The following is a 27,329-nucleotide window of genomic DNA, read 5'->3' as shown; positions in this document are numbered from 1 at the left end:
ATTAACTGTCAAAAACCAAATTTCGATTTTGACAGTTGCACCCAATCAAAAAATCAATACTTTATCTAGAACTTTGAGGGGTTTTACTCGATCCTTTTTCAGGAGGATCAGTCTTAAATCTATTCTCTTAGGTCAAACAACAGTTAAAGTAAGTAATACATTATGTAATTCCCTAGAATTTAATTCCTAAATATTTGTTTTAGTTCGCAGACACACCCCCTGCCTGTTGGTACCAAAAGAGTAGTAGTACTTATTATTAATTTATTGAACAACGTTGATTTTAACAAAAAAATGTATTGAATATTAGTGCTTAAGGTATCTTTAAACTTTATCCGGGTCACGGAGTTATAAAACAACGAGCTAGCAATATTAAAAAATTAAGAACATTATCTTGAACTGCTCTACCAATTGTAGTATTCTAATACTTATTGTATGTTGAGTTACTTATTGTATGTGACACACGTCTGTACGTCGAGCAAATATTTTAAATAGAACTTAGGTACATCTTTAATAGATTTAGAGAAGTGATAAAATATAGGAAAAATTTAGAAGTCTACTTTTCACTTGATTAATCAAGGCTTTTTCGTACTTTATCATGACCTACCATATTGGAGACATTCTATTCATACAATTTGGCTAAAGACACCGCTCCTGATTGTCGGGAAAAAGTTAACAAAAACATGTTGCAATGTCTATTGTTTAAAATCAAACAAATTTTTTTAATAGTACAACATAAACCTTAAACCGTGATATGCATTTCTTTTTTTAAATTTGATAAACCAAGATATGCAGAAACATGCTCATAATAAGATATTATCTGATGGTTTATCTAGTTCAATATTATAACTTAATATAGATATATTCACCTGTTCTAATATTAACTTCCCAAAGGAAGCATTGTTTGATTTCCAAAGACAACATTAAATATACAATGCCAAATTAAAATATTCTCAAAATTACTGCATTAATGTCAATCAAAATGTTGAAAATTAAACAATGAAAAAGGATTAGGATTTTTCTATGATTATAAATTTAGGCTTCCTGTAATGAAGACTGCATACATACTAAGAGGTATATCTTTTTTTAGGTTCAAAGAAACGTCTTTAATTCAGAAATGATGGCGGACCCGTGGACTATACAAGCACATGAGCATGCGAAGTTCTCGGAGCACTTTAGAAACCTTGGACCTGTCAATGGAAATTTGACGGGCGAACAAGCTAAAAGATTCATGTTACAGGTCAGTTAATTTGCGTATTTATTATAAATCTAGAACTTTTTTTTTTTATTGTCCTTGTAGGCAGATGGGCATACGGCCCACCTGATGGTGAGTGGTTACCGTCGCCCATGGACTTCAGCAATGCCAGGGGCAGAGCCAAGCCGCTGCCCTACTGCTGCCTAAAGTTAACTCAAATTTGTATGGATATGGAACAGCGCCCCTAGCGACCAACGTAGGCAAACGTTCCAACTCCAAACAATTTTTTTTTTTCATATTTATTTCGTTTCATATAAATTTGAGTTAACTTTTACGCGATCGAGAACGTTAAAACACTCGCACTAAACACACGAGATGGAATAAAGAGTAAATTAGGCTACTTCTATTTTAGAGAAATTCTAAAATTATTTTTACACGCTGGGGTTCGGGATAAATAAAATTTCCACAAATACAACCACAGTACAAATTAAACACCTAAAATACTTCGTAATTCGCTTTTTCCGCTTCGCTTCAGGTGATCCGTTCGCTGTTTCGCTTCGAGTAGTTCCGATTTCTGGCAAGTCGAGTCGTGTGGATATCTGTTTCCGTTATCTGACAATAGATGGCGTTGTACTTCCCGAGCGTTCTCGAGTTTACTAGTTCCTTTGATATTCACTTCTGCCATTCGACAACAGATGGCGTTGCTCTTATCGGCGTAACATTATTATAGAATAAAGTAATATTTTTTTAATTCCACGCAGACGAATTCGCGGGCACAGCTAGTTTAAAATAAGTTTTGTTTGTCTTTCTGTTCACAGTCTCAGCTTCCTCCACCGGTCTTGGGACAAATATGGTCACTGGCGGACACGAACGCCGACGGTAAGCTGGATTTGAAGGAGTTCTCTATAGCTTGCAAGGTGAGTTTCTGTGTAGTCTTCATAATTTGCGAATGTGCCAACGTCCGTATCCGGTTGAAAAATCGCTCATTAAAAATAACGATGTTAGGATATCGATATTTCCAAAAGTGAAACATCGATATAAAAAACATCGGTTCTTATGGACTATATATACATATATTTATTATATAGAAGCTTTTTTTAAATTTTTGCAAATAAAGTAACCTTTTTTTCGATCATAATCGATGTTCTATCGTACACAGACATAGGACGCCACCTTATGTTCTATCCGTGATCTTTTTTTTATTGCTTAGATGAGTGGACAATCTCACAGCCCACCTGGTGTTAAATGGTTACTGGAGCTCATAGGACATCTATAACGTAAATTCCACCACAAACCTTGAGATATGAGTTCTAAGGTCTCAGTATAGTTACAACGGCTGCGCCAACCTTCAATGCGAAACGCATTACTGCTTCACGGCGGAAATAGGTAGGGTGGTGGTGCCTACCCGTGCGGACTCACAAGACATCCTACCACCAGTAAAATTGTGTGTTCATTACAGATTATAAACTTGAAACTGCGCGGCTTAGAGGTGCCGAAGATGCTTCCACCATCTCTGATCGCCTCTTTAAGCCCCACAGGTGAGTCTCAAGTCTCGTTCGCCCGGTGGAATGTGACCGGGATCCCGGTGGGATAATCACGGGTATTTATGTAATGATACGGAATATTCCAGAATTAATGAACAATAAAATACTTAATTACTTTTCCTGTAATAATACTAAGAAATATTAATACGTGAAGCAAAAACTTTACCCCTTTTTTTACGAAAATCACGCGGACGGAGGAGTTTTCAAACTACCCACACTTATAGAGAATAAAGAGAAGGAGTGCAGAATGTTAATATTTTTTTTCTAAATTATGCATAAAAATACACTAAATCAATAAATAAAACATTACACACACTTTGACAATACAACTTTGACAACACATATTATTGTCAAACTTTTGTTTATTGTTTAAAGTCTGTGGTCTAATTGAGAATAGATTAATATTGTTTTTCTTTAATGTTATTTGTCTATAGTGTAGTCTTGGCGAAGTCTGTGATTAGAAGTATAATAAATAGTCTTTGACAATAGAACCGTAGTAATGTTCAAACTTATAATTTTAATCAATTATTGTCGAATTTCGACTACTGCGGGACCACTAGTAAAAGACTAAAGTAACTAAACTAAAGTAAAATTAAAGTAACTTTTTTAAACTTAAAGAGTTTAAAAAAAGTTTTAAGTAATAAAAGCTTTCCTTTCCATCGAGCTATAGGCCTATCGCGATAACTTCCTTGCTTTCCAAGGTGATGGAGCGAATAATAAATATACAACTCCTGAAGTATCTTGAAGATCGCCAGCTGATCAGTGACCGACAGTACGGTTTCCGTCACGGTCGCTCAGCTGGCGATCTTCTCGTATACCTTACTCACAGGTGGGCTGAAGCCTTGGAGAGCAAGGGCGAGGCTCTTGCTGTGAGCCTTGATATCGCGAAGGCCTTCGACAGGGTCTGGCATAGGGCACTTCTGTCGAAGCTACCATCTTACGGAATCCCCGAGGGTCTCTGCAAGTGGATCGCTAGCTTTTTGGATGGGCGGAGCATCATGGTCGTTGTAGACGGTGACTGCTCTGATACCATGACCATTAACGCTGGCGTTCCACAAGGTTCGGTGCTCTCCCCCACGCTTTTCATCCTGTATATCAATGACATGCTGTCTATTGATGGCATGCATTGCTATGCGGATGACAGCACGGGGGATGCGCGATATATCGGCCATCAGAGTCTCTCTCGGAGCGCGGTGCAAGAGAGACGATCTAAACTTGTGTCTGAAGTGGAGAACTCTCTGAGGCGAGTCTCCGAATGGGGTGAATTGAACTTGGTTCAATTCAACCCGATAAAGACACAAGTTTGCGCGTTCACTGCGAAGAAGGACCCCTTTGTCATGGCGCCGCAATTCCAAGGAGTATCCCTGCAACCTTCCGAGAGTATTGGGATACTTGGGGTCGAGATTTCGAGCGATGTCCAGTTTCGGAGTCATCTGGAAGGCAAAGCCAAGTTGGCGTCCAAAATGCTGGGAGTCCTCAACAGAGCGAAGCGGTACTTCACGCCTGGACAAAGGCTTTTGCTTTATAAAGCACAAGTCCGGCCTCGCGTGGAGTACTGCTCCCATCTCTGGGCCGGGGCTCCCAAATACCAGCTTCTTCCATTTGACTCCATACAGAGGAGGGCCGTTCGGATTGTCGATAATCCCATTCTCACGGATCGTTTGGAGCCTCTGGGTCTGCGGAGGGACTTCGGTTCCCTCTGCATTTTGTACCGTATGTTCCATGGGGAGTGCTCTGAGGAATTGTTCGAGATGATACCGGCATCTCGTTTTTACCATCGCACCGCCCGCCACCGGAGTAGAGTTCATCCATACTACCTGGAGCCACTGCGGTCATCCACAGTGCGTTTCCAGAGGTCTTTTTTGCCACGTACCATCCGGCTATGGAATGAGCTCCCCTCCACGGTGTTTCCCGAGCGCTATGACATGTCCTTCTTCAAACGAGGCTTGTGGAGAGTATTAAACGGTAGGCAGCGGCTTGGCTCTGCCCCTGGCATTGCTGAAGTCCATGGGCGACGGTAACCACTCACCATCAGGTGGGCCGTATGCTCGTCTGCCTACAAGGGCAATAAAAAAAAAAAAAAAAAAAAAAAACATGTGTGGGCGCGTCCATGTATCTATGTGTGTGTGTGTGTAACGATTGGGTCTATTGTGCAATAAAAACAGTGGGGTTGTGATGTGTGATAATAATGTTATTCCATTGCGCAGTTACGTTATGTTGGAGACTTCGCCCCCGTGTTCCGAGGTGGACGTCAAAATTCACCCATTCAGAAAACTTAAAAGAATAAGCATCGAAAAATAACATTTCATTAATGTCGCCTGTCTTGTACGTAATGTAATGCAAAGTTCATTGGGGGTCAACGTCCTCGCGCGTCGCGGGGGCGTTTCGTGTATGTGTTCGTCTCCATAGAAACATTAATGATATCGACAAGTATATCTGAGCTTTTAAGTAAAAGATGTTAGTTTATTACGATAAATGTCAAGTAGAGGAATTACAGACTAGTTAGCTTAAGGAGTCGTGTTCAGTCATAGATGTAGTCCATGGACCGCAATCGAAATGACGACTTATTCCCATTTGCATTGTAAAGACAGCCGTTCTGTTCACCTTTTTTTTTATTGCTGTGCAACCAGATTTCGTCTCATCTGGTATTAAGTTGTTATCGTAACTCGTAGACCACGTGTTGTGTCAGCGACCTTGAGACATGAGGTCTGAGTCCCGATTGTATTGTGCAACGGACCCCAAATGAAGCGTTTGAGACCAATATAGGTACAAAGGTGGCGCCTATGAATGCGGCTTCACAATTCCTAGCAAAAATTTCCTTTTATTTGAACTTTCCACGCGATTTTTCAAGAGTATAATGGCTTTCGCGATCCCGGTGTGAACTCACCGCCAGCTGACCTGTGCTGTCTGCCAATCTGATGAAACGAAATGTTCCAGGAGGCCAATCGCAACAGGTCGTTCCGCCGGCGAAACCAGCCATTCCGCCCCTGCCCAACATACCTCCCCAACCTCTGATCTCCGGTCTATCGCCCACTCAACCGTCCAACCAGTCGTTGCTCGGTGATTTCGGCTCCGGTCAGCCGCTGATCCAACCTTTGGTCCAGCCCGTCAAACCGCCCGTCAGTACGGTGCCGGATCTGATCTCCGGCGTGAAGCCGTTGTCGCAATCCTTGCTAGACTCCCCACCCATGGCCCCCACTGTTCAGCCGTTGATTGGCACTGTCCAGCCATTAATCGGTCCAGATCCACTGATGGGCAGCGTCCAACCCCTGATTGGCTCCCAGCCACTGGCCGGACCCACGCCCCTAGTGAGCTCACCCCAAACTCTAGTCAATTCATCACCATTAGTCTCGTCACAGCCGATTATGTCCAGCCAGCCGTTAATTAGTGCTTCTACGATCTCCGCACAACCTCTTGGAACAATGCAGCCCCTGATAGGGACCGCTCCACCTATTATGGGAGCGACTCAGGCCCTGATCCAGTCTCCCCCCCTGTCTGGTCCGCAACAACCCGCGCCGGTCACGGCCGCGTCGTTTGGGGGTAGTCCCCCGCACCCGGTGGTCGCAGCTTCGGTTCCCGGACAGCCGGTGACGTCTACGCCGATCGCGGCTCTGAACAAAGAGGTCATATCGAAACCAGGTAATCAAATAATCATAATTGTAGTTTGAAAACTAAAAAAATAAACATGCTTTAACATCTAATCGAACTAACAGTTGGTGTCATAATTTTGTTTGTCCTGTCGATACTGGTAGTGATATCAGAGGGTAGTTATAAAACTGTTGTGTCGTCAGCGGTCATTGACCCGCGGGTGGGTTGATTTGTATTACGGGTTTTTCTCTGGACCCTGAATAATGATGTTACATGTGGAAGGGTGAAAGTTTATTTGGTCTAAGCGACATTTATCTTTATAATTAAAGGTCCGTTTTATTTGGTATCAGCACCAACAGTTCGATGTTTTTAATTGAACTTCAATTAAGTTTACTCTATTTGAATAGCTGAAGAAAAGGTTTTTTGTTATGATATTTTTTTCTAAATTTTAAACTTTCAATGGCTCTTTTGTAAAGTTGCAAAAATGTCGCGTAAACCCAACAACCTTTCACCCGTCGATGTGATCTCAGTAGGAAGAAATTATTTTGAATTTAGCGTGATTCCTGCTGTCCTTCCAGGATCCGTAGTGACGAGTCCCGAAGTCCCGATGGGAGTGATGAGCCCCCCTCCCATGGAGTGGGGGGTGCCGCAGCCACAGAAACTCAAGTGTGTATCGTCGACTGCTGCTAAAGCGATACCTGACCCTAGAGGGTTACCAGGCCACTTTCAGACTTGACCTTCGTGCCTCAGTGCTATAGTACAACAACCGCCCCAACCTTCAAACCGGAACGCATACTGCTTCGTGGCAAAAATAGGTGAAGCGGCTGTGCCTATCCGTGACAATCAAAAGACGCCCTGCTACTAACCGCTTCTGAATAATAATATTAAAAAACGAAGGAGCTGATCTGCGGACCCTGGACCGCAACGGAACTCCTGAACGGCCACTGGTAACCCAATCGAGTTTGGGCTCGTTAGATCTGTCCCAACGAGTGTTCTCGTGTGTTCTCTGTGTTCAATTCAGTACAATGTTAAGAAATTGAGAAGTGCGCGTTTGGAATGGTATGGACATGTGGTGAGATGAAATGACAATGAGATTGTCAAGAGAGTTTTAACTATGAATGTAGAAGGCTTTAGAGGAAGAGGTAGACCTAAAAAAAATGGATGGATTGCGTGAAAGACGATATGTGTCAGAGGGGAGTGAGCTAAATGGTGCATGATAGAGGAGTATGGAAGGAGAAACCATGTTGCGCCGATCCCAGGCGACTAGGAAAAGGACAGGATAATGATGATGTACTCCCTAGGTACACGCAGCTGTTCAACGCCACTGACCGCGCGAAGACCGGATCCGTTTCCGGGACGCAGGCGAGGTCCATCATGCTGCAGTCCAGACTCCCACAGCAAAGCCTGGCCCAGATCTGGGCGCTGGCCGATCTGGACGCCGATGGGAAATTGGGTGTGCTATTGAATCTGTTTTTTTTTTGAGACATGGTCACCCCTTAGTTGCCACCTGTCTTGAGGCACGAGGTCGAAGGTATAAAGGCTGTTCCGTGCTTCAAACCTAAACGTATAACTGCTTAGCGACAAAGACGATTAAGATGGCGGTACCTACTCGTACGGCCTGACGATATTTTCTACAAGTGTGTTTTCTTAATTCAAGTGAAAAACGTAGTCACTGAACCCGGATTAAATATCAAAACAATGCTCTAAATCCAAGTTCCCTAAAACTGAAATTTCATACCAAAATTAATTTGATATTTTAAGTAATAAAAAAATACCACGGGGAAATCTTCAGCTGCTCCCAACGACAACATTTGAAGTAATTAATTAGGTATGATTCGAGAATCTGCAACCTTAGTAATGTGTAGAGGACTTGTACTTGTACTTGGACTCGGAACCCGGTAAGGATGTGACGGTTGTCTCTCGCGTCCAGGCTGCGAAGAGTTCGTCCTGGCGATGTACCTGTGCGAGAAGGCGACGCAGGGCGAGCCGGTGCCCGCCAGGCTGCCTCCGGAACTGATCCCGCCTTCCTTCAGGTAAACCGACTTGAGTTCCACCTAAAAGTAAACAGGTTTCCACCCGGTCACTGTTCATGAGTTATTGGTGAAGTCTTGTGAGCCCGCACGGGTAGGTACCACCGCCCTACCGCAAAGCTGACATGCGATCTGGTTTTAAGAGCTAGTCCGTCTGCTTTTGCACATGGTGTTAAGTGGTTACTGGAGCCTATAGACATCTACGACGCAAATGCTGCTACCCACCTTGTGATATGAGTTCTAAGGTTCCATAGTTCTATAGTTACAACATAGGCAGGGCGATGGTACTTACCCGCGTTGACTGACAAGAGGTCCTATTACCAGTAATGATAATCTCTAGATAAAAGGGTGCATGTACTTATGTACGCGCGTAAGAAGTTATACTTTATTTTTATTCAAATAGAAACTCAAAGAATGTGGATAAATATTATAAATATAAATACACAGTGAACAGAGGCGGCGTGCGTGCCAACATGCGCCACTAACAGAGGTTCCATTTCTGTTTTGTTGGTAGCGTTTTTTACGAGTGTACATGCGCGAAAGTTCACCTGCGGCTATATTCAGACTCGCCAAGTTACGTCGGTCGTATTGTAATGAGTGATTTAGTGGGCAACTTCATTCTGTTTTGTGTCACGGTGCGCGCGCATCGTAAAATTTCACTATCATCAATTTTTCATAACGCTTCTAAAGAAGTATAACTTCAAAAAGTCGCTGTTGGTCTCGCAGGAGGGAATCGGTTTCGTCCACGAGCAGCGCTAAGTCGTACGAGGAGCGGCGGCGGGAGAACATGGCGCGCGGACAGGCCGAGCTCGAGCGCCGACGGACGCAGCTGGCCGACGCACAGATGAAGGAGAAGGTAAGAGGGCGGGGTCTGAACCAGAGCCAGTGGAGGGGGTCAACGGGGGACCACTCAACCAATCGTTTTAAACTGTGGCAGCGGCGTCGGTCGTGGCTGATCGACGCCCAGATTAACGAGAAGGTAAGGGGACGGGGTTTGAACTAGAACCAATGGGGGGGTCAACAGGGAACCATTGAACCAACCGTTTTAAACCGTGGCAGCGGTATCGGTCGTAGCTGATCGACGCACAGACGAAGGAGAAGGTAAGAGGACGGGGTCTGAACCACAGCCACTGAAGGAGGTCAACAGCAACAGGGGACCATTGAACCGATTGTTTTGAACCGTGTCAGCGCCGCCGGACGCAGCTGGCCGACGCCCAGATGAAGGAGAAGATAAGGGGACGGGGTCTGAACGAGAGCCAGTGGAGGGGGTCAACAGGGGACCATTGACCAATGGTTTAAAACCCTCACGCCCATCTCTATCTGTATCTGTGTGTGTGCGTGTGCGTGTGCGTGTGTGCGTGCCAACAAATTTGAACAGCCATTATTGTCAGTGTCATTGTCATTGAATTTGATTGAATTTTCGTTTTTGTATTTCACGCCTTCAAGGAAGCAGAGGTACATATGAACTGTTGCAATTAATCTTTTGAATTAATTAAGCATTTCTGAACTTTATCAAACAAGTCTTATTTAAATGTAATGTGTAGTGTAGTCATATGCAGTAGACTGGATCAGGTCCTCCGACGGTCCGCGCCTTTTTTTTATAGCATAGGTGGGTGGACGAGTTCACAGCCCACCTGATGTTAAGTTGTTATCGGACCCCATAGACTTCTACAACGTAAATGCGTCACCCACCTTGAGATATAAGTTCTAAGGTCTCAGTATAGTCACAACGGCTGCCCCGTCCTTCAAACCGAAACGCATTACTGCTTCACGGCAGAAACAGGCAGGGTGGTGGTAACTACTCGCGCGGACTCATAAGTTCGGTCAGATAAGGCTCACCGGTGAACATGGTGTTCAACGTGTTAAGTATATATGAGTTTTTATATCACTCTCTGCTTCCCATAGTGGGGTCGCAGTTAAAACTAGATAACTCGACCTCCTTCTATTCCGTGGCATGCGTCATCCTTCTAACAGGCAGAGAGGGAGAGGAAAGAGCGAGAGGAAGCCGAGAAGAGAGAAAAACTCCGTCTGGAGGCCCAGCAGAGGGAGCAGGAGGAGTTACTCCGTAAACAGAAGGAGGAACAGGTACGGACCATTGGACCTCCCCCACCGAACGCTGGTTACCAGTCTAAGAGCCGAGGTGATGGTACAAACTGCAGCCTCGTGGGTTTTAGGCGTTGTCCCCCATAGGTCATAAGGTCGGGGTATGGTTTCCATAAAAATTTGGGCTATAGTGGCTACGTGTTAACAAATACCCCGAAAAAAATATAATTAATCAAAGCAAAAAAATTTGTTAACCCTAGTAAGCTCAGTCAGGGAACCAGATTATTTAACAAGAAAGGCCTAACTACGTACCTATTTTATCTAATAATAGTCTACTTTAATAGTTTTTCTATTTTTCATTTATAAATGTTTGCTACCTCAATACAAGGATGTTCATATACTCAAGTACTGCTGGCTTCAAAAATGTCAAATGTCAAGCTGGAAAAAAAAATGTTAATATGGTTAGGTCTCTTAAAATTTTTGTCGTTCAGCGAATTAGGTAGAAATGTACATTCTGCGAAGTTTATTCTTTAATTTTACTGAAATAGGGTTTGCACATCAGTGAAAATATTTTTATTTTATATTTTTTACTTTTTTTATTGCTTAGATGGGTGGACGAGCTCACAGCCCACCTAGTGTTAATTGGTTACCGGAGCCCATAGACATATACAACGTAAATGCGCCACCCACCTTGAAATATGAGTGCTAAGGTCTCTGTATAGTTAGGTACAACGGTTGCCCCACCCTTCAAACCGATACACATTACTGCTTCACGGCAGGAATAGGCAAGGCATTGGTACATACCCGTGCGGACTCACAAGAGGTGTCGCCTTGACGAGTAAAGCTCACTGATAATGAGCCTATTTCAAAGACTTATCATTGATCCCCCAACTCTAGAAGCAAGATCCATTGTATACTTTAGACCATTTTAGGCTGATCTCCCCTCCAAATTGGATCTTTGCGGAGGAGAAGACGGGAGTTTAGTGATGTACATATATTTTCAGGAAAAACGCGAAGCTGCACGCAAAGAGATGGAGAGGCAGTGCCAGCTGGAGTGGGAGAAGAAACGGTGAGAGTCATGTTAATGATTAGCCAATCTCATTAGGGGCGCACATGGCGAGACCAGGGCGTGATGGAATAATCACCAGGGACAAATCACGACTAGACATCTATCTCTGAACTAGCATTTCCTGTACTGTGGGAGCCACCATCGAGCCAGTCCTCAGAGTAAAGACCGCTTTCTTGACTTTTTAGACCTTCTTCTTTTTCTCCACCTTATCCCACTAGATGGGGTCGGCACAGCTATTTTTTCTCTTCCATTCCCTTCTATCAGCCGTCATCTCAACTCTCACTCCTCTCTCTCATATCGTCATTCACACACTCCATCCATGTCTTCTTCGGTCGCCTTTTCCTCCTCTACCTTGCACTATCATTTCCATACATCTCCCAGTCACTATTTAGATCTTACATACATTTATTTTGAGTGGACCATTCATTGAGATGCTGGATGCTGTTCCTTCGTTATGGAGCGTTGGGGGCCCGACTGGCGAGAACAGGTTGGACCTCACGACCAGGGTATAGCACCCCCCTCTTAAACTTCATAGAGGATGTCCCAGCCTTCAGTAACAAACAGTACGGACGCGCGTCCCGTTGTCTGGCTGCAAGCTCTGAGCTTTCATTCCAGGACCAGGGAACTGGAAGCGCTGAGGAGCGAGGAGCAGAGCAAGGTGTTGAGTCTGAAGGCGAAGTGCCAGTCGCTGAGCGCGCAACTCGGCGCCGAGAGCGTCCGCTGCAGCACCCTGGCCGCCAGCATCCGGGACACCAGGACCGCCGTCGCCGCCGACAAGCGGACCATAGACGGCATGAGGTGAGCGCCCCGGCACACGCGCTCGACATCCTGATGTCCGTGGACTCCGACCATTTATATTAATACGTGAAGCAAAAACTTTGTATCCCTTTTTACGAAAATTGCGCGGACGGAGGAGTATGAAATTTTTCACACTTATAGAGAATATAGAGAAGAAGTGCACAATGCTAATATTTTTTTAAAAACAATGCATAAAAGATACATTAAATCGATAAAGAAAACATTACACACACTACCATGTATTTGTCACAACACATACTTATAAATATACTCTTTGTAAATTGTCAATTGTGAATATTATGTTATTCTTTAAAGCCTGTGGTAATTGAGAATAGATTAATATTTTTTGTCCTTAACATTATTTGTCTATAGTGTAGTCTTGGCGAAATCTGTGATTAAAGAAGTATAAATAGTCTTTGATAATAGAACCAATAAGAATGTTCAAACTTATAATTTCAATTATTAGCGGTAGGCAGCGGCTTGGTTCTGCCCCTGGCATTGCTGAAGTCCATGGGCAACGGTAACCACTGACCATCAGGTGGGCCGTATGCTCGTCTGCCTACAAGGGCAATAAAAAAAATAAAAATAAAAATAATTATAGTCGAATTTCGACTACTGCGGGGACCACAAGTAAGTATTCAAGTCAATGTGAAAGTAACTGAACCTCGTTAATTGGTCCAGGTCCGACCGGGACTCCAGCATGGCGGAGATGCAGCAGCTGAAGGCGCGAGTCAAGGAGCTCAACGCGAAGCAGATCGCTTTGAACAAAGAGAAGGCGGAGTTGGACGCCAAGGTGCGTGTGTTGCGCTCCTGACAGGTGTCAGAACTGACAGCTGTCAAAACTGTCCACCTATCTTTCACTGAGCGATAAGACAAGACATGGCTTCGGCCTTACGATCAAGAACAATGAAGACGTGGCTTCGGCCTTTAAAACTACCAATATTCTCCAATTATTACCAAGACAAGAACAAGACCTGGCTGTATGGACTTAAGTCCTTTGCCTTTCCCATTAGGGATAAATTATTATCATCATTATCATCTTTCACGGAGCGAGGGTGTTTAATGTTCTTTATTTGGTTCAGGCTAAAGCCGCAGAGGGCGCTGGTGAGGATGGGAAACTCAGCATGATGGAGGTCACGCTCAAGCAACTCCGGGAGAAGGTGAGCTGTGTGACATTCTAACTGGTATCTATGGGGGGGGGACAGTTATTGTCCCACTTGGCTGTTGACCCGTGGACTCGTCAGCACAGGAGTTCATTGCGGGCGTTGAACTCCAAGAAAAGTTGAAATATATAGACCGCAGTGTTGACCATGGACCACTGTGGTTATACAGACGGTTAATTCGCTTAAACAATCACGGATTGCAATAATAATTAGTGATTTAGATTTAAAGAGAGAATCGATTTTGATGTTCGTCCGCCATGATGAATGGAATCATGTTCGGTGTTACCCACTCTCGATTAAATTTACCATTTAGTAAAAAATACAAAACATATAAATCGTCATGAAAATAACACGAGTAATTATTTGTCAGCAATTAAAATAATAACAATACAAAATTATGACTTTCACTAGGTGTTTTATAGACAAAATTGATTAAATTTTATAAATTTTTGGTTTCTAAAAAATTTACAAGATCCTTCATCACTTCATTACGACTACTTAGAGACCACACCGGTCACCGTCCTCGTCGAACCGCTTGCGACGAAGAGTTCGACGAGCGAACTAACTCACAGACACAGCCCACTGAGTTTCTTGCCGGGTCTTCTCAGTGGGTCGCGTTTCCGATCCGGTGGTAGATTCTGCGAAGCACTGCTCTTACTAGGGCCAGTGTTAGCAACACTCCCGGTTTGAACCCCGTGAGCTCACCTACACGTCAAGGAGAAGCAGAAATAGCCTCTCAAGGCTATCAACATAGGTAGGGAAAAAAAGGAACCACTGGTTCACACAATTTTTTTTTTGTGGTTCACACTAAAACAAATATCGCAGCGCCCGGTAATGTACGACGAAGTTCATTCCGTAGTCGAGGTCGACGACCTCGCGCGATGTTCGCTTACATTGCGCGCTCGCTTCATCGCTGTACCCGCCACGCAGGTGGAGGCCGCCAAAGCTATCGTTGAATCGAAGACCGCGGACCTGCAGCACAACGAGGCCCAGCTGGCGGAGCTGAACGCGACGGTAGCGACGCTCAGCGACAAGTGCGAGAAGGTGTGGAAGCTGTACGAGGAGAAACGGAACGAGTACATCGAGAGGAGGAACACGGCGCCCGCGGAGGGGACCTGGGGCAGCAGCGGTGAGGGACTCCGTCACTTACTACCACATTTTTTTATTTTATTTTTATTGCTTAGATGGGTGGACGAGCTCATAGCCCACCTGGTGTTAAGTGGTTACTGGAGCCCATAGACATCCACAACGTACATGCGCCACCCGCCTTGAGATATGAGTTCTAAGGTCTCAGTATAGTTACAACGGCTGCCCCACCCTTCAACCGAAACGCATTACTGCTTCACGGTAGAAATAGGCAGGGTGGTGGTACCTACCCGTGCGGACTCACAAGAGGTCCTACCACCAGTAAATGATTGATGATTATGATATTTTTACCAAATGCTTAAACTTTAAATAGTCCTGTGTTGTTCCAAAAATTTCGCTTAACCCAAATACCCTTTCACCTGTCGAATTATTGCAGTAAAATAGAATTCAATTGGAGGGTAGTTTGTTATTAATTTATATGAATGTGCAGACGCGGACTGGGGCGCCGCGGACGCCGCGTGGAGCTCCCCCCCGGCCGAGGACGCGTGGGGCGACGCGCCCACCACCACCGGTACGGTCCACGGGCGCACGGACCACGTGCAGAAGCCGCTATTAACCTTAATGAAGTGAAACTTCTTTAGACGGAGTGAGAGAGTAGGCAGAGCGTCTCGCGAACCACTCGACCGCGCAGAGAGGGAGAAAGCGAGCTAGGTCGTTCCTCTTACACACATTTTGTTTACGGGCGTCGGCCACTAGATGGCGACTGGCGTGTTATTAGTTTCTCATTCCTCCTATAGATGACAGTAACATTATTTTAGCGACATCTATCGGATTTCATATAAACCGCTATATTGACAACGGTGTGTTAGATTAGGTTCTAAAAAAAAAATCATAATACTATAGACCGCAAAAGAGGTTTCACTTCTTTCGCGTGCACAAAGCTGCACGCGCACAATTTTTTTAATTTTTTTAGAGCGAGTAATGTAATAAAAATTCTCGCGAGGTCAACGACTTCCAATCATACGTCGTACATTGCGGGCCCGCTGAATGAGCGTCTGCGCTCGACCTAGCGTAACTACAGATGCTGTTTATGTTCATATATATATATATATCTGGTCTGCTGATAAATCTATTTTAAAATTTTAAATCGATGGACGGACTCGCGGCTCGACGCTGAGAGGTTTATGAGACCCACGGACATCACATATGATATCTCGATTGTATTTTAAAAGCTGACGTAATTTGGCGTCGAAAGCAAGCAGGATGATGGTACCTATCCTAACTACAGGTTTTCACTATTTTTTTGTAACGAATAGTTTCGTCGTTCCAGCCACGGAGACGGTGCAGACCGCAGCCCCCGGGGGCGAGGGCCCGCAGCCGCCGCGGTGGCGCTGCGTGTACCCGTTCGTGGGGCGCAGCGCCGACGAGCTGAGCGTGCAGCCCGGGGACCTCATCGTGCCGCGCGCGCCCCCCGCCGCGCCAGAGCCCGGCTGGGCCTGGGGCAGCGCCAGGGGTACGGGGACCGCATCAATAATAAACTTCTTTAGAATCGTTGTGATTTCAAACTTGATGAAACGAAATGAAACGAAACGAAAAAATAAGTGTGCCGCGATTGGCTTGCCGAAGCGGCTCCGAGCGGCGCCGACAAATCACGAAGCGCTCCACACGGTCTCACTTTTTTTTTTATTGCTTAGATGGGTGGATGAGCTCACAGCCCACCTGGTGTTAAGTGGTTACATCTACAACGTAAATGCGCCACTCATCTTGAGATATGAGTTCTAAGGTCTCAGTATAGTTACAACGGCTGCCCCTTCAAACCGAAACGCATTACTGCTTCACGGCAGAAATAGGCAGGGCGGTGGTGCCTACCCGCGCGGACTCTCAAGAGGTCCTACCACCAGAATGTCACTACCTGATGTTAAGTGTTTACCGGAATCTGGAGACATCGCCGCTACAACACTCCGCTATCAGCTTTGAGGTCAATGAATATGAGGTCAAAATATCAGTTTCACAGCACTCTTTAAAGCGTTACAGCTTCACGGCAGTAATGAGCTTGATGGTACTATAACCTTTTTTTGGGCGTGGTCGATACCCCCACGGGGACTGCAGGTGGGGAGTGGGGGGCATTGTATATGCAACCACTAAGGTAGTCACGGTCACCTATAAACGACTCCCCTCCACTCTCGCCCAAGAGTCCGGTCCCCCCTCGAGACAAAATCCGGGAGGGACAGGTTGTACGCACAAGATGTCAAAATGAAGGTTGAACTCGGTCCCAGGTCAGAGCGGCTGGTTCCCGGAATCGTACGTGGAGGACCTCAACGCTCCCACCGCGTTCGTCACCGAGGTCATCGAGACCCTCGAGCCAAAGACGCAGCTTGAAGGTAAAGAGACTGAACCTAGGGTCGGGGGTCCTTCTAGACCAGGGGTGGGCAAATATTTTGATAGTCGGGCCACATTGCAGATGAAAATTTGCCTACGGGCCAAACTGTTTTTTTTTTCTAATTTTATATTGTGCGACTATTATACATAGTGTGATTTCAATTATCATAATTATATTTTCGAATAGGAGGCGCTGAAAAGAGCGGTTGTCCGGGAGAAAATTTTGGCTCCCACCGGCCCTGATAATGTGTATCAGTAGTGCCTAATATTTTATCTAAAAAAATTTATGCACCAATTTATGTTAGACAAAAACTAATATTTATGTTTTTAATAATAATGATATATACAATGCTTCACGGGCCAGACGAAATTCTACCGCGGGCCGCCATTTGCCCAGGCCTGGTATATAAGTATGTATATCAGGCTCCAGTTCCCATAGGGGGATCCAGGAGCCAGATGTCCCGGTATGACTTGTACCCGGTTATTATTGTTATGCGCTGGGGTTCGGGATAAATAAAAAAATTATACCGAAGTACAGAATAAAATTGTATTCAACACTTAAAACATTTAACAAACACCTTAAAATTCTTAATTCGCTACTACGCTTCAGGTGATCCCTAGAATTATCGAGAATATTCCACACATTTCGAGTATTGTGTCTCTGCTATCTGACAATAGATGGCGTTGTACTTCTCAAGCGTTCTAGGTGCTACTAGATTCTTCGATATTCGTTCGACTATTTGGTGATACATGGCGTTACTCTTACCGGGGTAACATTATTATAAAGGCGTCCGCGGCCTGATGTGTGCGACGCCCGGTGCACGCGACCCGAGCGTTTGAATCCCCCAAGGAAGTGCTGTCTAAACAAACATACTCAGTACCTTTACGCGCTGAGGTTCGGGATAAATAAAATGGCCACCGAAGTACAAATTAAAACTATTTAACACTCAGAGCACTTTACAAATCGCAATTCGCTTCTTCCGTTTCGCTTCAGGTGATCCGATTACTTCGCGTCATCACTGCAACGCTTTTATAGTCGATACGACAACTCTACGATTATCAAGAACATTCCCGATAGGTCTAGTCGTGTCGATATGTGTTTTCGCTGTTTGATAATAGATGGCGTTACACTCTTCGAGCGTTCTCGATATTACTAGAGCTTTTAATATTCGCTTCTTGTATTCGACGACAGATAGCGTCACTCTTACCGGCGTAACAGTATATAATATGCGTGACCCTAGATCTTAATAAATACACATTCATATAAAAGTGTTGTAAAGTTTGTATGTCACTTTTGGAGAAGAGTTTGTGTTTCTCGAGGACTTCTCCAGCCGTGACCGCTGATAAAGTGTACTCGAATAAACCTTACTCGAACATTCCACAGGGATAGCGGAGGTACCCGAACAGGAGGCCACCAGCGACCTCGGGGGCGCGCTGCCGGCAGTAGGTCAGTGAACACACACTAAAAAACGCACACCCTGTGTATAGGGCTAGTAGAGACAAATCTAACGAGCCCAAACTCGATGGGCTTACCAGTGGCCGTTCAGGAGTTCTGCTGCGGTCGAGGGTCCGCAGACCAGCTCTGCAGTGCCAACATATAGGAACGTTTTCTTTTTTGATCGTATTTTACTTATAAATGATCGCAGTAGATCCCGGCCGGACGGTAAGCGAGCCCGTTTCTGTTGAAGACGACGGCGAGTTCTACATAGCGTCGTACCCGTACAGCTCCTCGGAGCCCGGCGACCTGGTGTTCGAGGCCGGCGAGAGGATCGAGGTGGTGCGGCGCGACGGCGACTGGTGGACCGGCAGGATCGGGGCCAGGTCAGTGGAGGGGACGGGGGGGCGGCACCGTGCTGTGTGTGCTTCTAGCAAACTAAGAACGAAACGAATCTAAATGTCGGACTTTATAAATTGGAAGATGCCGACATCCAACCTAATGGCTCTTATTTGTTTTGTTTAAGTAAGTAGGGTTTGTAGCCCACTGAGTTTCTCGCCGGATCTTCTCAGTGGGTCGCGTTTCCGATCCGGTGGTAGATTCTGCGAAGCACGGCTCTTGCTAGGGTTCGTGTTAGCAACATCGTCAGGTTTGAGCCCCGTGAGCTCACCTACTAAAGTTAGGGTTACGCTGACATAGCTGCTAGGGCTATCAGCTTAGGTAGGAAAAAAAAAAAAAAAAAAGAAGGGTTTGTTAATACTTCGGGCATAAATAATAAAAAAATAAAATAAAATCGTAACGACTTTATAAATATCGGTAACGATTTTCGGAATCGTTTTAGCGTCGTTCGATATCCGAGATAAACCACAGTTTCCTTTACGACGTACGAAATTTAGATTTATATAAAAAAAAAATTCAATTTCCTCACACAGGACCGGCATATTCCCCTCGAACTACGTGTCCCGGGAGGCAGCGCCCGCGGCCACCTCGGAGCCCCAGGACTCCGCCCCGGCCGAGGCGTCCCCCGCACCCCCCGCCGCGCCCGAGCAGGAGGACACGTCGCCCCCCAACACAACTCCGCCGATACCTGCCTCTCAGGTCAGCCCCAAAATATCAAACTACCCCCCCTTTTTGAACTCTGGAAGGTAGATAGCCAATGGCTAGTAGTTTTACTGCTAGGGACTTTTTGGCGGAAACGCGAGAAGAGGAGTGAAGTTGTGTGATTTGCTTTATTTTGTCTATTTAGTGTTTCTTCGGGTTTAAATGTGTAATAATGGTGGTTTATTAACTGTTTAATATCTGTGCACAAGTGTGGGAAAATGAAACAAAGCCGTTGGACATACTTCTCGGGATCCTCCAAAAAGTCCACTGAAAAAATCTTAATAAATGACCACCATTTTACTGAGATTATATTTCATCCCATTTCATCTCATCTCATTTCATTTAATTTCATCCAAGTTGATTAATGTCTCAAACTAATCGTCTTCATTTCATTTCACTCCATAATAACATTTTTCATAAAAATATGAATATAAGTTAAAATAAGACATGGTCTTAGTTACCAGGTCATAAAATCCCTTAAAAAAAAGTTCTACTGCAACTACAGATTCAGACCGCAGTCTAGTAAAGGACAATGCCCAAAAGTGGGCCAACTTTATGTCAAAACTATTTGTACTTGAAAAACTATGCCTTATTTTTTTACGTTGTTTAGTTTATGTATCAACATTTCTTTAAACCTGGCATTGTTTTACAAAAAAATAAATTACTTATTTGATAACTAACATCCCAAAACTTAGTGGCATAGTTTTTAAATTCGCCAATAGGCAAAGGGCTTAGCCCATACAGCCTTACAGTAAACCTATAAGCTGCCAAACGAAAGAGTTGTCTGTGACTTGAACAACAAATTAAAAAAAAATAAGTAATGGTTATAATTCAGACTTTTTAGTTTATTTTTGTTCAATTCAATATTTATATATTGTAATAATAATTATTACTTAACACCATGAATTATTTAATATTTTTAGATATTAATGATTCCATTAGTGAAAATCTCAATGGCCTACCATTACTCTATTCTTATATAATAATATGATCAGAGAGTTTTGGCAGCAACCCGAGTGAAGCGTCACTTGAAGTTTTATTTTATGTTTTTTTAATAGTTTATTGTGATGTATAATATATAAATTGAGCGTTGTTTTGTGTATTAAACGTCAATAATCGTTGTTCACGATTATTGAGGCATTGGAATAAAACTGTGGCTAACATAGTAGTGACTGTTCTTTTTTTCAAGATAAAAGGTCTGCGGAAATTCACGCTCACTCAATGAGCTATTCATCGAGTTGACGTCAAAACTCCCAAAAAGCAATAAAAAGAGATACAAAATATAACTACGACAGACTAGGCTGTATAGGCTACGCGCTTTGCCTGCTTATTGGCGAATTTAAAAACAACAACAACAATATCGTTGTCGGCTTCCGGATTTTTATTTCATTTTAATATTATTATGAGGATATAATAATAATAAAATGTACGTAAGGGCTTATTTCTAGCAACATTAACCACAATTAACTTATTTAATACTGTAAATAATTATGAGAGCGATTATTGATTTCGAAAAAAACAATTAACAACTTAATTTTAGCTGCAGAAAAAAACAGATTTCTCTTAAATCTGGGTGAGAATATAAAAATAGTTTTCTGAATATGAAACGATATTTCTTTGTCTATCAAAATAAGTTAAAACCATCATGACGCGACAACTTTTTTTAGGGGCCCATACGCCCATAGAAAATGGGCATTGTCCTTTGTGCAGTCTTATTTAGAGAGGGAACGAGATCTTCCACCGAGCTCGGCGGTCGAGGAACTTTTTTAATTATTACCCCAAAATATTTTTGTGTAAGTTGATATTACCCTCTGGCGAAGAGCAAAAATAAAAACGAAATCGCTTCTTTTTATAATAGCATCTTTCATACTATAGCCCCCATGATAGTTTTGAAAAGAAAACAATAACTAAAAATATAATTTAAACATCATTTATTAACATCACATTAAACATCATTATTTATCAATGCAATACCTAGTAATACATAACGGTAATAATAATAATATATGTAATATACAGTTGAGGAACAAAAATCGCCCCCACAGAAAATATAAGTAAATGATAATTTCTTGTTTTGAGATTGAAATCACAACGATTCTAAAGAAGTTTCACTTTGATGTATACTTTTTACTCACAAAAATTTCATTTTTCCTCCCTAAAATTTCATTTTACCCCATTTGGGGTGGTAGGACCTCTTGTGAGTCCGCGCGGGTAGGTACCGCCGCCCTGCCTATTTCTGCCGTGAAGCAGTAATGCCTTTCCGTTTGAAGGGTGGGCAGCCTTTGTAACCATACCTTAGAACTTATATTTCAAGCTGGGTGTTGCATTTACGTTGTAGATGTCTATGTGCTCCAGTAACCACTTAACACCAGGTGGGCTGTGAGCTCGTCCACCCATCTAAGCAATTAAAAAAATAAAATGCACTAGGTTTGTGTTCCTAATTCTTTTTTCCTTTTGCGGGCCTACTGGAAGAGATTTCAGCATGAAATAAGTAGTGCCCTTGTACTCTGTATCCTTATTGACGTGTCTTTTCTAATAGCTGTGTGTACAAAATATATTAAATAAAAAAATAAATAAATTACCACGGTTCCCCGATCTCTGACCTAGCTGATATGGACCTCTAACGAACTCGCATATACATCTGTGACGTTTCTGTTGGCGCAGGACCAGAAGTCCTCGACGCCGATATCGTCAGAGGTGGCCATGATCACGGACCCCGCGCGGCCCCCCTCCGCCGCGGGGGCGCGCCGCGACTCCGGGCGCGACTCCGTCACCGGCCGCCGCAAGCACGAGATAGTGCAGGCGCTCGCCAGCTACACCGCCACCAGGTACCGCACCCGCCAGGGGACCCTCACCATTACTGCTGCAGCCGTTGTACTGTTTAAACTAAGACTTAAAACTCAGGGTGGAAGTCGACTTTGACATGGTGAATGTCTACGGACTCCGATGATAAGTGAACATCAGGTAGACAGTGCGTTTCCAGCTGTCTTTTCTGCCACGTACCATCCGGCTATGGAATGAGCTCCTCTCCACGGTGTTTCCCGAGCGCTATGACATGTCCTTCTTCAAACAAGGCTTATTGGGAGTACTTAACGGTAGGCTTGGCTATGCCCCTGGTATTGCTGAAGTCCATGGGCGACGGTAACCACTCACCATTAAGTGGGCCCTATGCTCGTCAGCCTACAAGGGCAATAAAAATAAATAAATAAAAAGACCATCAGCTCGACTACCTACCTAAGCAATAAATAAAAATATCCAATGTTCCATTCTCGGGATATGAGTGTTGTCCATTGACGGCAGCAATCCTGCTCGTCTGTGTACTCGATGTCCGATGTTATTGTCATGTCTGCCTCCAGCCCGGAGCAGCTGAGTCTGATGAAGGGACAGCTGCTGGTGGTGCGCAAGAAGGCCGACAGCGGCTGGTGGGAGGGCGAGCTGCAGGCCAAGGGCAGGAACCGGCAGGTCGGCTGGTTCCCCGCTTCCTACGTCAAGGTGAGGCGCGCCACTCGAATATAGCTCTTATTGCAATGGAGTAAAGGCGATTTTTTGTTTTCGTCAAAAAACTGGTATTTATGTTTACCCCCATGGAAGATAGGGGTTTGTGTTGCGTCATAGATGCGCAGTGTGTCATCGAGTATCGGTTCGAGGGTTGTGGATTCAACGTGAGGGACAGATGTGTATAATCTCTATATACATACGTCAGGTGCTGCAGTCGTCGGGGCGGACCTCGGGCCGCACCACTCCCGTGCTCTCCTCGAAGATGGACGCTCTACCCACGGAGACGGTCATCGACAAGGTACACTCTCCTCTCTCTCTCTTTCTCTCTCTTCCTCTCTTTCTCTTCCTCTCTTTCTCTTCCTCTCTCCTTCTCTCTCCCTCTCTATAACTCAACAAGTGATCGCGTTATAAATGACGTAACGCACTGACAATAATAACATTAGCAGCAGAACATGTTTGAAGGGGCTGTCTTTGTCTGTTGGTTACCACAGTAGGGTCAACGAATATAGTCTAGCTCTAGTATAGACCAGCTTGTTAGACCACAAAAATAGCGGATGAAAGTCGATTGTATGCAGCAGAGATGCGAATGTTGCCATGGATGTGGAATACGGAATGAATATGTTAGAGGACCTGTGACAGAGAATCTGAGAACTATGAATGTGGAAGGATATAGAAGACGAGGTAGACCTAAGAAGAAATACCTAAGAAGGATACTGAGCCTGATCCGATCAATTGGCAGGTGGTGGCGCTGTATCCGTACACGGCTCAAAACGCGGACGAGCTCAGCTTCGAGAAGGACGACATCATAGCCGTCACCGACCGCAGCCAGGACCCGGCGTGGTGGCAAGGTAAATGCAAATTGCAAGTTTAAAAAAATAAATCGTGACGATTTTTTAAAAAGTCGTAACGATTTTCTTTTAAACTGTGGCGATTTTTTTTAAATCGTAGCCAATTTTTTAATGAAATCGTGACGACTTTATTTAAATCGTGACGACTTTTAATTAAATCGTAACGACTTTATTTAAATCGTGACGACTTTTTGCGAATATAAACGCGTCACGTCCAGCGAAACATTTTAAAATTGCAACAACGACAAAACGTGTATTGTAAATGTGAGGTTCTTTTCTTTTGCATTTCCGCAGGCGAACTTCGTGGCATGGTCGGCCTCTTCCCCAGCAATTACGTTACGAAATTAGTTAATTAATTTAAATTTAATGATGTTTGTTCTGTACCGAACTGAGAGAATGTCTTCGTTTTTAACTATGGAGGGTAGATGTAAGGAGCGCCATCTTGTATAGGGGACAAGTTGAAGTCCGCCTGTAAACAGCGAGTTGTTGGAAGACTCACCGAAATACCGCTAGTGTAGGAATGAATGTGAATATAGCAGGTTTAAACAAAGCGGAGTGTGCCTGGTATATTTAAAATCTCAACTATTTATTTTTACTAGTGATCGCTCAGTAAACGAAATTCGACTATAATTAATTGAAATTATAAGTTTGAACATTATTGTGGTTCTATTGTCAAAGACTATTAAATAATTCTTCTATAATCACATATTTCGCCAAGGCTACACTTTAGACAAATATTAATGAAGACAAACAATATTAATCTATTCTCAATTTGACCACAAACTTTAAACAATAACAAAAGTTTGACAATAAACATAGAGTTACCTCTTTAATATATTATGTTTATAATATATGTAAGCATTATGTAATATACATAATCTTATATGTGTTGTGTCAAATACATGGTGTGTAATGATTTTTAAAATTGATTTAACGTATATTTTATGCATAATTAAAGAAAATATTAACATTCTGCACTCCTCTATATTCTCTATAAGTGTGGGAAAATTCATACTAAACAGAGCGAAGTGTGTCGGGTTGAAAAAAAATTATATTTTTCGTGACTTGCATAGTTGCAAAAACATAATAGTTTAAAAAAAGAAAAAATGATTTTATTGTAAAAAAAAAAGCGTGGGTTGCATGGTATTAGTAGTTATAAATATTTTATGAACAGATATGAGTAGAAGGGTTATTTTGATAATATCCTGAAAAGCACCCCACGCTTTTTTTACAACAAAATCATTTTTCTTATACTATTTTTAATTTAAATTTATTTTCCAAATTTTAGTTATATTTTCTATAAAACCGTATTTTGTTAGTTTTTTTAGACTATAATTTATTTTTCATTTTTTACTTAATTTAATTTCAATTTTCTCAATTTTTTTTTAAATATTGAATTGTCATCGGTCCTTAATAAGTATGCAAAGTTTTGAATTAATCCGAAGTTTTGAAGGAAGTCAAAATCATGTTCATAGATTCCGTTACATACTAACATACATACGTCTGAAGCTAATAAAACCGTAAGCAGTAATTAAAATCTGAACTATTAATTTTTTTATTACTCTTCACGTAAGAAGTGTTTCTTTCCTTCTTAATTTAGTATCTTACTCTAGTTATGTAGTTTAATAATTAACAGTTTATAGAGCTGTTTGTAAAATCCTTCCACTAGCTACTGTGGCGCCATCTTAATTGGCTCGCTTTCTAGCGGACACTTTTAGGTAGCTAGCTGCTCGGCTCTGCCCCTGGCATTGCTGAAGCCCATGGGCGACGGTAACCCCTCACCCATCAGGTGGGCCGTATGCTCGTCTGCATACAAGGGCAATAAAAAAAAATTAATACACTGATATGGCGCTCCTTAATTCTACACTCTATGGTTTATTATCATAAATAAAACATGCCTGTGTATGTTTTTTTTTTCTTCGTTTTGATTTTCTTTCATACAGCCTTGAATGAACAATTTTCAAGTACCTGAAATATATATAGATATGTAGCTATACAATTTAAAGGACTTGCAGAGTTTTTTAATTACTTTGCAACAAAAAAATGATAACTTCCACATTTCTCGGAAATAAATATTATATGTAACTAAGTGATGTTACTAACATATAATTTATTGAACTACATATAATATATTGAATAATGGTATATGTGCGAAAACAACATAGTTACGTTTGATGTATCGTAAGCGACCTCAAACATGAGCTTGTCCGTCGTGAGACGCTATGAGGCGTGTCTCAATAATTTACGTCAGCGTTATATAAAGATTATACCAATGATACCAACTATGCGGTCTAAAAGCTAGTTCCACTAATGAACCACAACCTCTTCCTTGCAATCTATCTTATTTTTATGTTATTGTTGCTAGTATCTAAAGTGGCTTAAAAGTAGAGTTACTAATGGTAAATAGATTAAAAAAATATCACCTAAATTAGAAGTTGGCGTTTAAAATGTTTATTAGAATTATTATCTGCATTGTTTTATAATATTGTATATTCCGCTTATTGTATCGAGAGGTGAAAGGTTTTAAAATTTGGAATAAAATATATAAAAAAAAACTTCAACTATTTGAATGGTATAAACTTAATTGAAGTTCAATTAAAAACATTGAACTGTTGATGCTTGTATTAGATAAAACAAACCTTTAATTTCATAGATAAATGTCGCTTAAATCAAATAACCTTTCCCCCTTCAAATTATTATCGCGCGTAATAAATAATTGCATGTTATAAAATATTTATATTTTTTTTAAATGAACACAAAATGCACAACGTAATGTATCGATAATGTGAAAAAACTCAGCGAACAAAAATGTAGTGACTGGCACGACCATCTTGTTGCGAGTGACAGATTAAAACAAACACAAAATGGCGGTGGGCCATTAAGTGCTCCCAGCTTGAAAAAATATATTTGAATGTTTTTGTTCAAAACATAATAAATATATGCGATCGGATTACTTAATTGGTTACAATACTATCAATTTAGAACTGTCACCGAGAAAATAAAAAAGTTGAAATATAATAGTATAGTTTGTTCACTAGCGCGGGAAGGGAACTGCGAAGTCTTGCAGTTTTTTTTTTAAAAACTGAACAATAAATGTTAAAGAAATGGTATTTCACGAGTTTTTATATTATTATTGTGTTATATTTTAAGGTATGAGAATTGCAGAGTGAAACAAATGGTTTTGTTATAATCTGTTTAATTTTGTTTATTGTTTCATTCTTCGATCGATTTGTTGAAATTTTAGGTTATATCCTAACGACTTAGAAATTTTTATTACCTACATTCCAGTCGTCACTGAAATAAAGGTTTGATTGATGGTTTTAAGAAGCACAAATCGAAAGTCGGATGATGACACAGTGTTGAATAGAAACACAATGTGTTTATTAGTTTAATAAGTACAATATTATTAACTCGTTATAGTCATGACGACAAGTTACATAGTTGCAATTTGTTTAGTGAGCGTACCAATTGGCTTGTATGTATTCGTTAAGATTTTGTCTCGAATATAATCTAGTTCGGTTTCTTATTGTAGTAAATAAATGTTTACAGCTTAAA

The 27,329-nt window shown here is 42.5% G+C and overlaps 1 protein-coding gene across 4 annotated transcripts; it reads left to right on the top strand.

Annotated features, from left to right (window-relative positions):
• The first annotated feature begins 13 nt into the window (after positions 1 to 13).
• On the top strand, positions 14 to 27,329 carry LOC101737181 (intersectin-2). Of its 4 annotated transcripts, none has more exons than XM_012693069.4 (26): positions 14 to 148; positions 1,088 to 1,237; positions 2,011 to 2,109; positions 2,652 to 2,730; positions 5,674 to 6,375; positions 6,903 to 6,990; positions 7,626 to 7,777; positions 8,255 to 8,357; positions 9,081 to 9,210; positions 10,329 to 10,439; positions 11,402 to 11,466; positions 12,082 to 12,264; positions 12,946 to 13,057; positions 13,347 to 13,424; positions 14,358 to 14,556; positions 15,004 to 15,084; positions 15,844 to 16,026; positions 16,790 to 16,894; positions 18,277 to 18,339; positions 18,581 to 18,713; positions 19,260 to 19,425; positions 22,093 to 22,256; positions 22,785 to 22,920; positions 23,132 to 23,224; positions 23,666 to 23,774; positions 24,069 to 27,329. In XM_012693069.4, the coding sequence occupies exons 2-26, from the start codon at positions 1,115 to 1,117 to the stop codon at positions 24,128 to 24,130; spliced, it is 3,519 nt and encodes a 1,172-aa protein (XP_012548523.2). In that variant the 5' UTR covers positions 14 to 148; positions 1,088 to 1,114; the 3' UTR covers positions 24,131 to 27,329. The 4 variants fall into 4 exon arrangements, with proteins under 4 accessions (XP_012548523.2, XP_062526875.1, XP_012548518.2 ...); XM_062670891.1 differs by having other exon boundaries at positions 18,542 to 18,713; XM_012693064.4 differs by having other exon boundaries at positions 18,539 to 18,713.

Source organism: Bombyx mori, chromosome 11 (genome assembly GCF_030269925.1).
Source record: "Bombyx mori chromosome 11, ASM3026992v2".
Classification (NCBI taxonomy): Eukaryota; Metazoa; Arthropoda; class Insecta; order Lepidoptera; family Bombycidae; genus Bombyx; species Bombyx mori.
Note: the sequence above shows the minus strand (reverse complement) of the source record. Positions and strands in the feature narration are given on the sequence as shown.